We start from the raw sequence: 14,418 nt of genomic DNA, 5'->3' as shown, positions 1-14,418 counted from the left end.
CACACCATGCACTCAGCCTTCTGGCTTCTCTTTCTAACACCACTGTTTAATTGTTAAGTCTTGCACACAGGAAGTATGCAATAGACACTTACTGAGTGAATCAAGTAAATAAAACTGTACTCTGATTTAAAGTCAACTGACAGCTTTTGAGTAGCTAATGGTATACCAGATTACTTTATATATATATATGTGTCCTTCAGAGTCCTTTCACAGAGGTTAATATAGTCACTCTAGTTCACTGATTATTTTAATCATTCATTAGAGTTATTCCCAGAATTCAGACCATGAAAATATGGTTTGAAAGACCATGGGCCACACTATACTTTAATAATCCTAATGTTTCCCTTATTATACAGTTAGTGAAAACAGTACATGTAATACTGGTGATGCCATCATTCTTGTTTACTTACACACAAATTACATTTTGTAACATTAAAAATGTTGCCACCAAATACAATGTAAAGATTTTCTCTCACTCTTTTTGAGGGTGTGTGGGGATAAAAAATCTAGAGAGATAATAGTGTTTCAATTTAAGACGCTCACTTAGCTCTTCCCCAAAATGAATAAATTATTGTTGGAATTATGACTGTTTATTTTCTAACTTTGCCAATGACAGTAGAATATTTTTAAACAATAGAGAACGTACAAAATGCAAACAAAAGAAATATGAACTATATCAACAAACATCAAAGAAATAACCTTTTCCAAATCATAGAAAAACAGAAAAGTTTAAACACATAAACTCTCTCTCCCTCTCTCTCTCTCTCTCTCTCTCTCTCGCTCTCTCTCTCTCTCTCTATATATATATACATATATATAAATATATATATATATATTTTTTGCGGTATACGGGCCTCTCACTGTTGTGGCCTCTCGTGTTGCAGAGCACAGGCTCCAGACACGCAGGCTCAGCAGCCATGGCTCATGGGCCCAGCCGCTCCGCGGCATGTGGGATCTTCCCAGACCGGGACACGAACCCGTGTCCCCTGCATCGGCAGCGGACTCTCAACCACTGCGCCACCAGGGAAGAACCAAACACTCATATTTTTAAATAGAAAATGTTCGCCAATGTTATTGTAATATTTTAATTTAATAAAGGTCTATCAAATTTGATAACCACTTTACAGTAACTTAAAAAAAAAATTCAGAACTTTTCTAGTGGAAAAAAATATTACCTGTCCAAGGCTTTTCAGCAAGAATGAAGCTAATAAGGACCTGGGCACTGTGATTTTTGATTTTACTTTATCTTCACCAGAATACTGAATCTAATTAACTTTTCTCAACATGTGTTTTTTAAAAGATTCAACAAACAGGAATCTATTTTTCTTTCTGTCTCATGTAAACTTGAATTTTCAATAACAATTCATCTATAGTGTTTCAAACCTTTCAGGTAGAATAATAACTGAGAAATAATATTAAGGCAAATTGGGAAATGAATTCTTTTTTAAAAAGACTATTAAATTTACTTGGAGACTAAAATGGCTTATTATGTATAATTCTTAATCAGATATTGGAAAAATAAACTGGTCTAAAGGAGTATAAGGATATTATTGGTGTGAAGAGAAAGTAACTTTGGAAAAGGACACAAAGATCAAAAATGTTCTATTTCTAATTATGGGATTAATGCCTCCACAAGTAATTACTACCCATGTATTCTCTTGGCTTTGCACTCTAAGATTTAGCCAGGTGAGAACTGCACCCCTGTAAACTCTTTCAACTGCTTGGCTCCTATGGAGCTGTGCTGAGAGAGCAAAAGTAGCTTATAAATAAAATGACTGAAATCCTTTCATGATGATATAAGCCAAATTCTCACTGTCTAGGTATAAATTCGAGAAAATAGTGACTGGAGGTTTTTCTATGTCCAAATTATTTGTTTATGTTTAGGAATTTTATTTCTTAATTGGCTTTAGATACTCTGCTATACTCAATACTATTTTGATTTGTTACATTTGTACATTTGTACATTTGTACATAGGTACATTCAGTTTTATTTTCAACCATGTGAGGTTGGTTAAATTAGGATTTGGAATGAACTAGACATTTCTAAGAAGATGGTCAGTTTGTCTTTTTTCTGAACTACTATATTATCTATGGTTTAACATATTGATTTATGCTAATCTGTAACTATTTCATTATGTAAGTCTTGATTCATCAACAAGACTCAAAATGTTATCTATGTCTTTTGTATTTCCATAGCACACAGTAGGGTCCTAGACAAGTAACATGTAATATAGAGTCCTAGATAAATATTTTGAACTGCTGAAACACATACTAAAACACCCTGTTTACACTATGTTTAATTTATTGCACAGACTGTTTTATTTAACCACCCACTAGTAAAAAGCCATAGTAAAGTTTTTATTACATGCTATTATATACAAATAATTATTACCTGGCAGTAACTTAGACCACTTGACTACTGAAAGAAGTTGTCTCTCGCCTAGCTGATTCAGACTTGTCAGCAAAGAACTGGAGGTATCAGGTTTGGTGTTGTCGTGTCCTGCATAGACCACATCTGGTTCAATGCTCATGAGCAAGTTGATCAGTGGGGGGACCAACTGTAAGTCTTGATTTGGTGAAAAAGTGATTCTCTGGCTTAGGGCTTGGCTTTCATTTGGAATGCCCACCGGCTGTGAGAGAGCAACGGCATCTAGTGCTCTCATAACTCTAACTTTATTGAACTTTTTAAACTTTCGACCTACAGAGAAGAAAAAAAGAAAGGAAGGTAATATAAATACATAGAAACTAAATATTCCAGCAGAGAATGATTTTTCTTAAAATTATAGCATTATAGGCTTTGGCATCTATCTGATAAAATGAGATACAATAAGTAAAAATGTTAGGTCTCAGACTTGGATTAAAGAATTAATTACACCAGCATTCACTGGGCTGATGGGTGTGGGTAATTACACCAGTATCCCATGCAAGGTTATGGAGCTTCGCAGTAACACGTAGAAAAGACAAATGGCTTTTAGCAGAAACCAAGCTCAGTGTTGGTCAATATTCTGACAGGACTGCCTTCCCAAAGTTAATGCTACAGACTACATAATTAAAACATAGTGTTTAGTAGATGCTGAATCTCCTTTTGAGTTTTATTCTTTTAAGAATCTGTTAAAAGATATGCATATACATATGCAAACCCCACAAAATCTTGTGCACAATTTCAGCGGACTCATGATCATTTGAAATTCCTTGAAATCAATACATGGACTATTATGAGATATAAGGACCCAAAGTTAAGAATCTAATTTCTAAATTAAGGGAGGAGAGAGTCTACATCTTGTGCTGGTCAGGCCACATTGGTATTTCTGGACAATTTCTAGAATTTCTATTTTGCTGAATTGTCGTGTGTTAGGAAGAAAAACAGTCTGACACAGGGAGATGAGTAGAAATCTGCCTCATGAGGACTGGTTGAAGGAGACCAAGATGTAAAACTGGGCCACTGCTGGCTCCCAGGTGCCTTGGGGTGATCAGAGGGCAGGCTGGACTACAGCTCCCACCTGCTCTATGACAGGCAAGGGCTAGTTAACAGTATCAAGTGTCTGTGCTGTTTAAGCCAGGAAAAAAGGCTAAGGAAGGCTTGATAATGGTTTGCAATCATCTGAGCAGAGGCTGCAGTTTGCTGTATCTAATCCTTGTTCTGGCTCATAGACATGTTTTGTTTGGCTCACACAATTCTTTCCAGAGTTATGAAAGCATCTCTGAATTAGCTGGGTGGCGACAATCTGTTAGAGCCAAGCTACAGCTTCTGCTTTTGAATGGGGCACAGACACTCCAACATGTCCCCGTTCCTACCACAAACTGGTAGTAGGCCATTGGTCAATTTTCTTAAATCAGGTCACTCTGCCCAATTAAGTTACCTGCCTGGTCTCTGCAAGCATTTGCCTTTGTGATTTCTGAGCTCAAGTATTGTCATAAAGAAAAAGGATTACACTTGTTCTATAAACCACCCCCCTCCAAAGTTGTGTTAGAATGGATAGGTGACAGAGAAACAAATGCCATGGGGTCAATATATAGAAAGCATCCAGAAATGTTTAAGGAGATGTTTCAAACAAGTTTCCTGGGGAAGGAATGAGTTACCAGAGGGAAGGGAAGTAATATTTGTGGAGTATCTACTATATGCCAGGAATTTTATATATGTATCATTTATGCCTCACAACAAGTAGGTATTATTAATTCCATTTGTAATTTGGGAAAATGAAGAGTCAAGAAGATGGCATGCCCAATGTTAGAGTGATAGAGCTTGGGTTATGTGGACTCTGAAGTCCAAAGTTTTTCTCACACAATCTCTCTGGCATTTCAGGCGGAGACTTCATGGTCATTTGGTGGGATTCTGGAAAAGAGGTCTAGGCAAAAGATTGTGGGAAAGAGCACAAAGGTTGATTCCTTCCAATCCTAAAATACTGTGGTTAGCAGAAAATAAGACATACATCCTATCAGCCCCTTCCCTCCCCAATAATAACTCCAAAATGGTTTTCTTTTTCATTTACTTTAACCCCTTTTCTCTTTTTTATGCCCTTTCAGTTCTGGTTTTATCAGGATTTGATTACACTATGAAACCATGGATTCTTACTGAAAACTAAAGCAAATGTTTTACATTTTGTTCAGTGTAAAAAGTCTTACACCAAAAATAAATTCCAATTTCCTAACATGCTGATTATATATAATGCAGTTTGAATTAATATAGAAATGTTCACATTTCTGCTTGTGATCCAGTCTTTTCATAAGTCCCAGTGAAAAAAAGGGGAACATGTGATAAAAGCAAAGTTGAAGGATGAATTACAATTGAACTAGATCATTTACATATCTATCTTATGTAATTTAACTTGCAGCTCAAGGGTTTGAAATAAACACTAGCATTTCCATTTTAAAGATGAGGAATAGGTTTATAGAAGCTAAGTAATTGGCCAAGTTTATAGAGATAATAAATGCCAAAGCAGAGATATTAATCAAGGGTTAATTTATTTTATTCTTTCTTTTACTTACTCATAAAACACTGATTGAGTGGTTTCATGTACCAGGCACCGTTTAAGGTCCTGAAACTACAGCTGAGTAATCAAACAAGGTATCTGCTTTCATGGGACTTATATTCTGGTGGGAAGATAGAGAGGTCCCGCAAACAAATAAAGAGTAAGATAATACCACACGATAGTATGCACTATGAGTGAAACGTGTAATGTAACAGAGAGTGACTTGAGGGAACAGGACATTAAATAGAACGGTCAGGGAAAGACTATGGTCTTTCCACTAGACCACACTGCTGCCCCTTCACATAGGCTTTATTTCTCTAAATCTGCAGGCTAGTGACTCTTCTGGAGCTAATCAAGCAGTGTATGTCAAGGGAGAACTTTGCACATCAGGAAAATTAACTTAAAGAATTGAATAAATGTAAAGTATTATTAAGAGATGTTTTCCTAAAGTGCTAAATTGTTACAATCTTGCCACCTCTACCCTCCACCCCCTACAATGAATATGTTTGGTCTTCCCAAAATAAATCTTAAGAGATGTAATAACTCTTCCATTTATCTACAGCTTATGAACATGTGGCATGTGGGAAAAATGAACTTTGGGTTGGTCATATCTGGGTATGAATCCTATCATTTAGAAGCATTATATCTGGGGTGGATTATTTTATTTATCCAAGTATCAGTTTACTCACCTATTAAACAGGGCATTTACCTCACAATATCACCATTAGCCTAGGTAAAATAATGTGTAAAAGTATGTGGTGCTTGGCATATAGCAGACACTCACTAATGTTAGCTGTGACTTCAGAAAGAATTGAGAGAGGAAGGGAAACTGTAACTTCATTTAGTTTGCATTTTCTGATATTAAAAAGTGTTCCTAATCACCTCTTTTCTCCTCCCTCCAAAACCCAAGCAAACAAACAAACGACAAAGCCTTCTATGGTCAAATATGTTTAAGCAATGCTGTATTAGAAAAGTTAAAGTGATATCCTTACCTTACTTAGTACTGTATCTCAGAACCTTCAATACGTTGTATGGATTATGGATCTCTAAGAGAATAATATGAATATATAGTGTTTCCCAAGTATATCTGTCTTTTTCACTTGATGAAAAACCTGCTAGTATCTCATGAGATTAACAGTTTGGAAAACACTACTTTAGAATATTTTTCTCTATGAGGTTTGCATTTGAGATCAAGCCTATGATTTGGACCTCATTAGTTCCATTGTCAAGCAATGCAGTCACTGATTTTTCTCTTAGCAAGTTAAATAAAATAACTAGCTGTTATTAAAAATACAGTTAACCTTAGCTCCTCTTGACATTATATAAAATAGGAACTGTAAAGACACATGTACATCTGCACCAATCTTAATTTTAAATTGCCTTTGTTTCATCATAGAGTAAAATATAAAAAGTATTGTTTTCCTTTAATTCTATCACAACTGGCAACTTTAAGTTAAGGTCCAGAGCCCCAAAGAGGATGAAATTAGATTAAAATTTAGATATATAATTTTTGTAACCACATACACATTTGTAGATACAAATCAGAGTCCCCAAGGGAAGATAATGTTAAGAGAAGAAGAGGGTTAATGAAAAAGTTCCCCTGTTCTTGACAGTGATCGTCAGAGAAGATACCACCTCTTTGTCAGCTTTGTATATTCTCTCCAGTGTCCGGCAGTGCCTCAATAAATCTCTGCTGAATGAATGAAAGAATACATTATTATGTCTTTCTGTAGTTATTCTCTATTGCTGCATTTGTTTCCTTCAGAGCACACAGCCTCCTCCTCTGCTAGGCTAATTGACCCATGAGGATAGGGGCCAGGTCTCTTTTATTTACCAATGTAGATCTGAAGCTTTCCAAACCATCTATCATACAGTGGACTACTAATAAATATTTGTTCAGCTATTGAAGTTATTATTTTGACTTAACCTAGATCTTGAAAAAGGAATATCACAGGAAGAGTACTAAAAAGATAATGTGAACAGCAATGTGATTTGTTTTTTTGATTTGCTGGATTTTATATAAGGTAGTCTTTCAAAGAAATGATTCCTAGTCTTCATGTATAAAAATCACTATTAAATAATATAACAAACAAATCTATCTAATTTTATATAATTGTTGATTGATTAACTAGATAATGGCAAAAAGTACTCAGAATTCAGTAAAAATTTAGAATGACTCTGTATTGCAATGTTACTCATGTACTTCTGAAAAATAACAGTACCTGGTGGTCTGGTAACCTAAGTAGAAACTAGGTGTGTGGGCCCAGTAACCACCTCCCACCCACTATTCTCCCACCCCACTGCATCTATCTTCAGAAGCTTTCATTGTTTTGTGGGAAGGAGGGAAGACAGGTTCAAATGCTAGGGATGGGCATGGGGGTATAAGAAGATGGGGAGAAGGACTTAATAGTTGTCTTTCATTCAATCTGATGGACATCATTTTGAGGATGGAATCAGATGCAGAGGAACTGATTTTTTGAGGCTTAGGAAAAGAGGAGATCCATCTGGAGAACATTTTCTTTGTAATCAATGTATAATATTGGTACCCCTATACTCTGCTTCCCTCCTGTTACAACGCATGAACTGCGTATGCTCTTACCATTTCAGCACTAAATCTTATTCCTTCTCACCTACTCAATGACTTTTCTCTGAAATTGTCTGCCCTCTTGTCTGCATGATAGTCCCTCTTATGCACAATCCACCCCATGAAGAGAAATTACTCTCTCTACTTCCTCTCCTCCCATTCTCCCTTGAACCCATTCCAGTCAGGTTTTTCTACTACTCCCTACTCCAATAAAATTGTTCTTGGCAAGGGCACCAATGATTTCCACTGGTCAAAATACAATGGTCAATACTCAGTATTTATCTTAATCAAACCATCAGTGGTACTTGACACAGTTCATCACTTCCTTCATCTATTCTCTTGGCTTCCACATAACTCACTCTTGTGGCCACTCCTTTAGTCTCTCAGGCTTGCTTTTTACATCTTCTTGACTTCTAAGTCTTGGAGTTCCAGAGCTCAGTCCTCAGACTTCTCTTAGATAGCTACACTCTCTTTATAGGTGTTAGCATCTACTCTTATATCTTTAATGTCACATAGATATGGAATGATTACAAATTTATAACTCCTGCCTCAACTTTTTCTGGGAACTCTAGACTTAACTATCTTAATTGTCTATTCAGTATCTCCACTTGTATGTCTAATAACACCCCCCAAAACTTAATATGTTTAAAACAAAACTTTGAGACACTTGCCCCAGAACTGCAGCTTCCATTTTTTAACTCCATTTACACACTTGCTCTAGACAAAAACTCTGCTGTCATCCTTGATACTTCACTTATTCTCTCACTTCATATCCAATTCATCAGCAAATCCTGGTGGATGCCATGAAATTATAACCCCAATCCAATCATTTCTCCCCATTTCCACTCTTCCACCATAATTTAAGCCACCATCATCAGAGCTGTATTATTGCTACATGTGCTGGTTGATTTCCCAGCTTTCCTCCTTGTACTTCCACAGTCTATCCACTACCCAGCTGAGTGAGACTTTAAAAACTACAGATTATTTTACTCCTGGCTCAAGGCTCTCAGTGACCAGTCAGCCTACTTAGAATGAAGTCCAAATTCTTTATCAAGCTCTACAAGGCCCAACATAATCTTGCACAGACAGTCTCTCTTACAGTCTCCCCAGCTCCATCCATACTGATGCCCATGTTCTTGGAACTTGTTGAATATGTTCCTACCTCAGGTCTTTACCCTGTTTCCCTTGCCTGAAATTATCCTTTCCTAAATATTTGCAAGATTTATTCTTCATTTCACTTCAGTTTATGCCCAAATACCACTTTATCACATAGGCTGTTCTTTCTTATCCTATAATTAGATATTTGTAACATATATACCCAGAATACACAAAGAATTCCTATAAATCAGAAAGAAAAGGCATGAACAGACATTTTATAGAGGTAGAAAAATAGAAATAGGCAAGAAAAATACAATTGATCTCATTAGTAACCAGAGAAATGCAAATTAAGACCACCATGAAATACAACCTATCCAGAATGGCAAAGACACACAAAAAGGAACTTTCATACAGAGTTGATATGGGGTGTGAACTGGTAAAACTACTTTGAAAACAATTTGGCATTATCTAGTAAAGCCAAGATGAACATATATTATAATCAGGGCATACCTTAACTACAGAAGCTCTTGCACATGAACACCAGGAGACATGTGCAAGAATGTTTATAGCTAAACTGTATGTAGTAGCCTTCAAAGTCGAAACAAACAAGAATATTGTTAAGGGACACATAGAAAATCAGAAAACCTACAGAATTGTACAAGGGAATGGAGGACCCTAAATTCAAGCTAGAAGTTTCCTGGAAAAACTGAAAGAATATGACATTCAAACAACATGCAAAGAAAGGATAAAGTATTGCATAATTATTCTTACAGTATATATGACTGAATCTGAATGGATGATGTTCCTATGAGTAGGAATTTATCAGACAAGTGTTAAGAAAGGTTCTTGAGAGAGAAGAGACATATTAGAAATGACAGCTTAAATATAGCCTAATAATAAAAATCTATTTTAGCAAAAAACTGGAGAGGAGAGGGAAAACAGTTTCTGAACTTCTTTAGTATGTGTTAATAAAATAATTGGTGAAATGATCAGTCATAGTTACTGTTTAATTCTGATATAATAAAAGAGAAATATAGATTTACTTATGACATCAGGATGGGAATGTAAGCACTAGCAAAATGGAAAAGCAGAGTAAAACTTCCAATTTAACAAGGAGGACTGAATGGGGAAAGTGAAATGAAAAGAAATATGACCAAGCCAGCAAAGTAAGAAAAGGGAAAAGAGGTAATAATGAGGAAGTATCACACACACTGAACAGAACATGTGTTGGAAGAAATAAAAATTTTATATATTGATTATATCAACAAATATTAATGGACTAAATTTCCCTGTTGACATCAAAGAAGGTCAGCTTGGGTTGCAAAATTCTGTTTGTAGTTTTTACAAGAAACACAATAAAAACATAGGAAAATAAGCTGAAAATTAAAAGATGAGAAAGGTGAAGCAGGAAAATACAAAATGTGGCAAGCAGAAGTAAAAATGTAATAACAGATAAAACAGAATTCAAGTCCAAAGATATTAAAATGAGACAAAGTAGGGATATTAAGAAAGGATAAAAGGTACTCTGCCCTCAAAGATGATATAAGTATATGCCTTTAATAGCAAACAATATACTAGTCAAATAATTAAAACAGAAAAATCCTCAAAAAAGAAAAACTTGATAAAAACACAAAGTGGGAATACCCATATATTTCTTTCAAATTTTGTATGTAAATAGGATAATTAATAAGCACAGATATAGAGAATTTAAAAATAAAATATATACAAGGAATCCTTAATAAGTTGTTAAAAAATGAAAGCTTACTATATTCTTAAATATCATTAAAAATTAAATATTATCATTAAAAATATCAAAATTAACTAATTAACTTGGCACTTCACACTTTTCTAATTAAGTTCTTGATCAAAGAGGAAATTAATGTAAAAGTTATTAATTGTCTAGACATTAACAAAAAGAAGACAACACTTCAAATCAAAACCCATGGGGACTTCCCTGGTGGTCCAGTGGTTGAGAATCTGTCTTGCCATGCAGGGGACGCTGCATTCGATCCCTTGTCGGGGAACTAATGCCACATGCCACAGGGCAACTAAGCCCACATGCCACAACTAGACAGCCTGCATGCTGCAACTACAGAGCCCAAGTGCTCTGGAGCCCACATGCCACAACTAGAGAGAAGCCCGTGCACCACAAAGAAGCAAAGAGCCCGCGCGCCACAGTGAAAAATCCTGCATGCCGTAACTAAGACATGACACAGCCAATAAATAAATAAATATTAAAAAAAACATGGAATGCAGTCAAATATAAAAAATATACACATAGGAGTATATAATTTTGTTGTGGAAAAAGACGGAAAGCAAATGAGCTAAATAAGCATTCAGTTAAGACATTAATAATAAAGAAAAGGTCAAGTAAACCATAAATAAAAGGAGAAAAATGTATCATATGATGTATCATAAAGGAGATATAATTACATATACTAAAATAATTAGAAGAATAAAAAAAATATTAAGTGCAACTCTCCTGAAATAAATTTGATAATTCAGGTAATGGAGAGTTTTATGGTAGAATATAAATTACCAAAATTGGCTCTGATACCAGTTTCACAGCCCAAGTCTTATCTTCTTTATCAACAAAAAATTTCTGATACCATTTTAAAGTAGAGGAAAAACTCAAAACCTTCCCTGTAGATTTTATGAAGCAACCTTAACCTTAAAGACATCATATTAGAAATAAAGATTAAACTGAATTATGATTATATAGCTAAAAATTCTAAATAAGCCATCAGCAGTTGAATTCTGCAGAATTAAAAACAGAACCCTATACTATGTCTCAATAGAGCTTGTTCTAAGAAAAGGTTGGTTAAACATTGAATATATACCACGATAATTCATCATATCAGATCAAAGGGGGAAAAATCACATGATTTTTACCAGTAGATGATAAAAAGGCTGTGAAAGGCAGAACAATAGCTCCTCAAAGATGTCCAGGTTATAATCTCAGGAACCTGTAAATATGTTACATTGGATATCAAAGGAAAGTTAAACTTGCAGATGGAATTAAAGTTGCTAATCAGCTGACATTACACATAAGAGTATCCTGGATTACCGTGGTGGGCCTAATGGAATCACAAGGGTACTTGTGGAAAGAGGGAAGCAGAAGATTCAGATTAAGAGAAATGGCATATTGACAAAGACTTGACTGTTGTTCACTTTGAACATCGATGGGAACTATCAACCAAAGAATTTGGGCAGCCTCTAAAGCTGGAAAATGCCAGGATATGGATTTTCCCCTGGAGCCTCCAAACGGATGCAGTCCTGCTGACACCTTGATTTTAGTCCATTGGGACCTAATTCAGATTTTTGACTTCCAGAATTGTAAGATAATAAATTTGTGTTGTTTTAAGCCACTAAATTTGTGTAATTTGTTACAGCAGCAATAGGAAACTAATGTAAAGGCTTTTTGTTAATTCCTCAGTCAGGAATTCCCTGGTGGTCCAGTGGTCAGGAATACCTGCTTCCACTGCAGGGGGCACAGGTTCTATCCCTGGTCAGGGAACTAAGATCCTGCAAGCCACATTAGGAGTCATCATTACTTTAACAAACCTCAAAGTAAAATAAAGAGATAAACATATAAAGACTATTTATCAAAACCCAACAGCAAACATTATATTAATAATGAAATACTTTATTTTCAGATAAAATGACTATATATCTAGAAAACTCAAAGGATTACTAATAACCTATCAACGTATTGAGATAATTTAGTTACATGGCTAGAAAGAGCATAAGTTTATAAAAATCACTAGATTTACCACTTTTAATAATTACCACTTGAAAAATAGAAGATATTCTACCACAACATATATGAAAGTTATAAAATACTCAAGAATATGTTGAAGAAAAGCATGGGACCTGTATTAAAACTGTAAGATGCTGTCACAGAACACAAAACAAAAATTTGAATTAAGGAAAAGCATATGTTCCTGAATTGGAAACCTTAAAGTGTCAATCCTGCTCAAATTAATACATAATTTTTATACTGTTTCAATCAGAATCCAATGTTTTTTGGAATTAGAAGTGATAGTTTTATTGTTCATTGAGAAGAATAAATGTGTGTTAGAGTAGCCAAGAGAATTTTGTTAAAAGAGCAACTGTGATTTTAATATATGCCATGCTATGTATTAAAATTTATAATAATACTACCATAACCCAAACATGATATTAAACCAAACTATTGAATTATTAATAGTTTCTTGGAATGGATATATGGATCAACAGAATAGAATGCAGAACTCAGAAACATTTACAAAATCCATGTAGTACACCTTAATGTATGTTAAAAGTGGTGGGTGAGAGGCACTTCACTTGGCACACATGAAGGCTACAGGGAAAGCAAAGAACATAAGTCCTTAAGTCCATTTTCATAATAGAAAGGTAAAAGGACTGCATGGAATAAGGACCACATGGTCCTTATTCCAACTGAATAAGGACCATGTGGTCACACCAACTACTTTTACCCCATGACCTGGTCTTCTAAATTTGAAGACCAGACAAGAGGTAGAGGAGAGAGAAGTAATGGAAAACTGGGAATTATTTTGGAGTTACTGATTGTATTTGACTGAGCAGAGACAAATGTACACTTACCATAACATCTTCAAACCTGCTTCCCTGTTTTATTTTTCTTCTTTACATTTATCATCTTCTATCAGGCTACAGTATTTTATGTTATATAATTATTTTGGTAATTACCTCTGTCCTCAACGAAAACGTAAGCTCCTTGATGACAGCACAGTCCCTTGTATATAGTAATACTCAATCATTCTGTTGAATAAGTTAATAATTGCACAGAAACAAAAAAACTTGTTTGTCACAAAGGCTTGAACAATAATCTGGCTTCCTGCAATATTACTTCCACTTCTTGAATAATAGGAATAAATCTAAGTGGAATTTCCCTTCAGTAAAAGACATAATCTAGTGCAGAAGGTCTAGTATATTTCATAGTAGAATGTCTGGGTCACAAATGTCTGCAAACCAGCTGTGTACACCTTTCAAAGTTACATTTATGTCCCCAACCACTGTTTCCCTCTTTCCATACCAAATCAAATAGCTGAGATTTCATGTCTTCTAGCTCAAATTATAAAGGGAAAATCAAACAAGGAAGGAAGTTGAGGGGAACCAGCTAACAATTACTAAGTCCAATAGCAGGCCAAGATAGAATTATATAGACTTAAATGTGTAGTAAGTAGTAGGCATATTGTACAGAATTTAAGCAAAAATATTTTTAGAAATGATAAAAAGGGAATGTAAAATTAAAAATCAGATGAATACAAATTAGAGTCAGAATTGTTGTAGGAAATGGCCTGAAGCAATCCTTTCAACTGTATTTCAAAGGTAAAGCGGCATCTAAGTTTCAAGAAATCAAAGAAGAGAAACACAACATTAAATAAAAGATGAAATAAATTACAAAAAAGAATAAGATAAAATGGGAGGTGACAGAGAAAAAAATTTTTAAATAAAGAAAATGAATATACAAAAATATGTTGCATTTCTACACACTAACAAGAAACTATCAGAAACAGAAATTAAGGAAACAATCCGGTTTACCATAGCATCAAAAAGAATAAAATAACTAGGAATAAACCTACCTAAGGAAGTAAAAGACCTGTACTCAGAAAACTATAAAACACTGATGAATGAAATTGATGATGACACAAACAGATGGAAAGATATACCATGTTCTTGGGTTAGAAGCATTAATATTGTGAAAAGGACCATACTACCCAAGGTACTCTACAGATTCAATGC

General features: G+C 34.9%; 1 protein-coding gene across 1 annotated transcript in view; it reads right to left on the bottom strand.

The window, feature by feature from the left end:
• The window catches only part of PGR (progesterone receptor), a 98,737-nt gene that overhangs the window by 25,854 nt on the left and 58,465 nt on the right, over positions 1 to 14,418 (bottom strand). The window contains exon 4 of the mRNA XM_060017219.1: positions 2,393 to 2,698. Coding sequence (XP_059873202.1) covers positions 2,393 to 2,698 — 306 coding nt within the window. The remainder of the gene's footprint in view (positions 1 to 2,392; positions 2,699 to 14,418) is intronic.

The sequence above is a fragment of the Delphinus delphis genome, chromosome 8, assembly GCF_949987515.2.
Source record: "Delphinus delphis chromosome 8, mDelDel1.2, whole genome shotgun sequence".
Lineage (NCBI taxonomy): Eukaryota > Metazoa > Chordata > Mammalia > Artiodactyla > Delphinidae > Delphinus > Delphinus delphis.
Note: the sequence above shows the minus strand (reverse complement) of the source record. Positions and strands in the feature narration are given on the sequence as shown.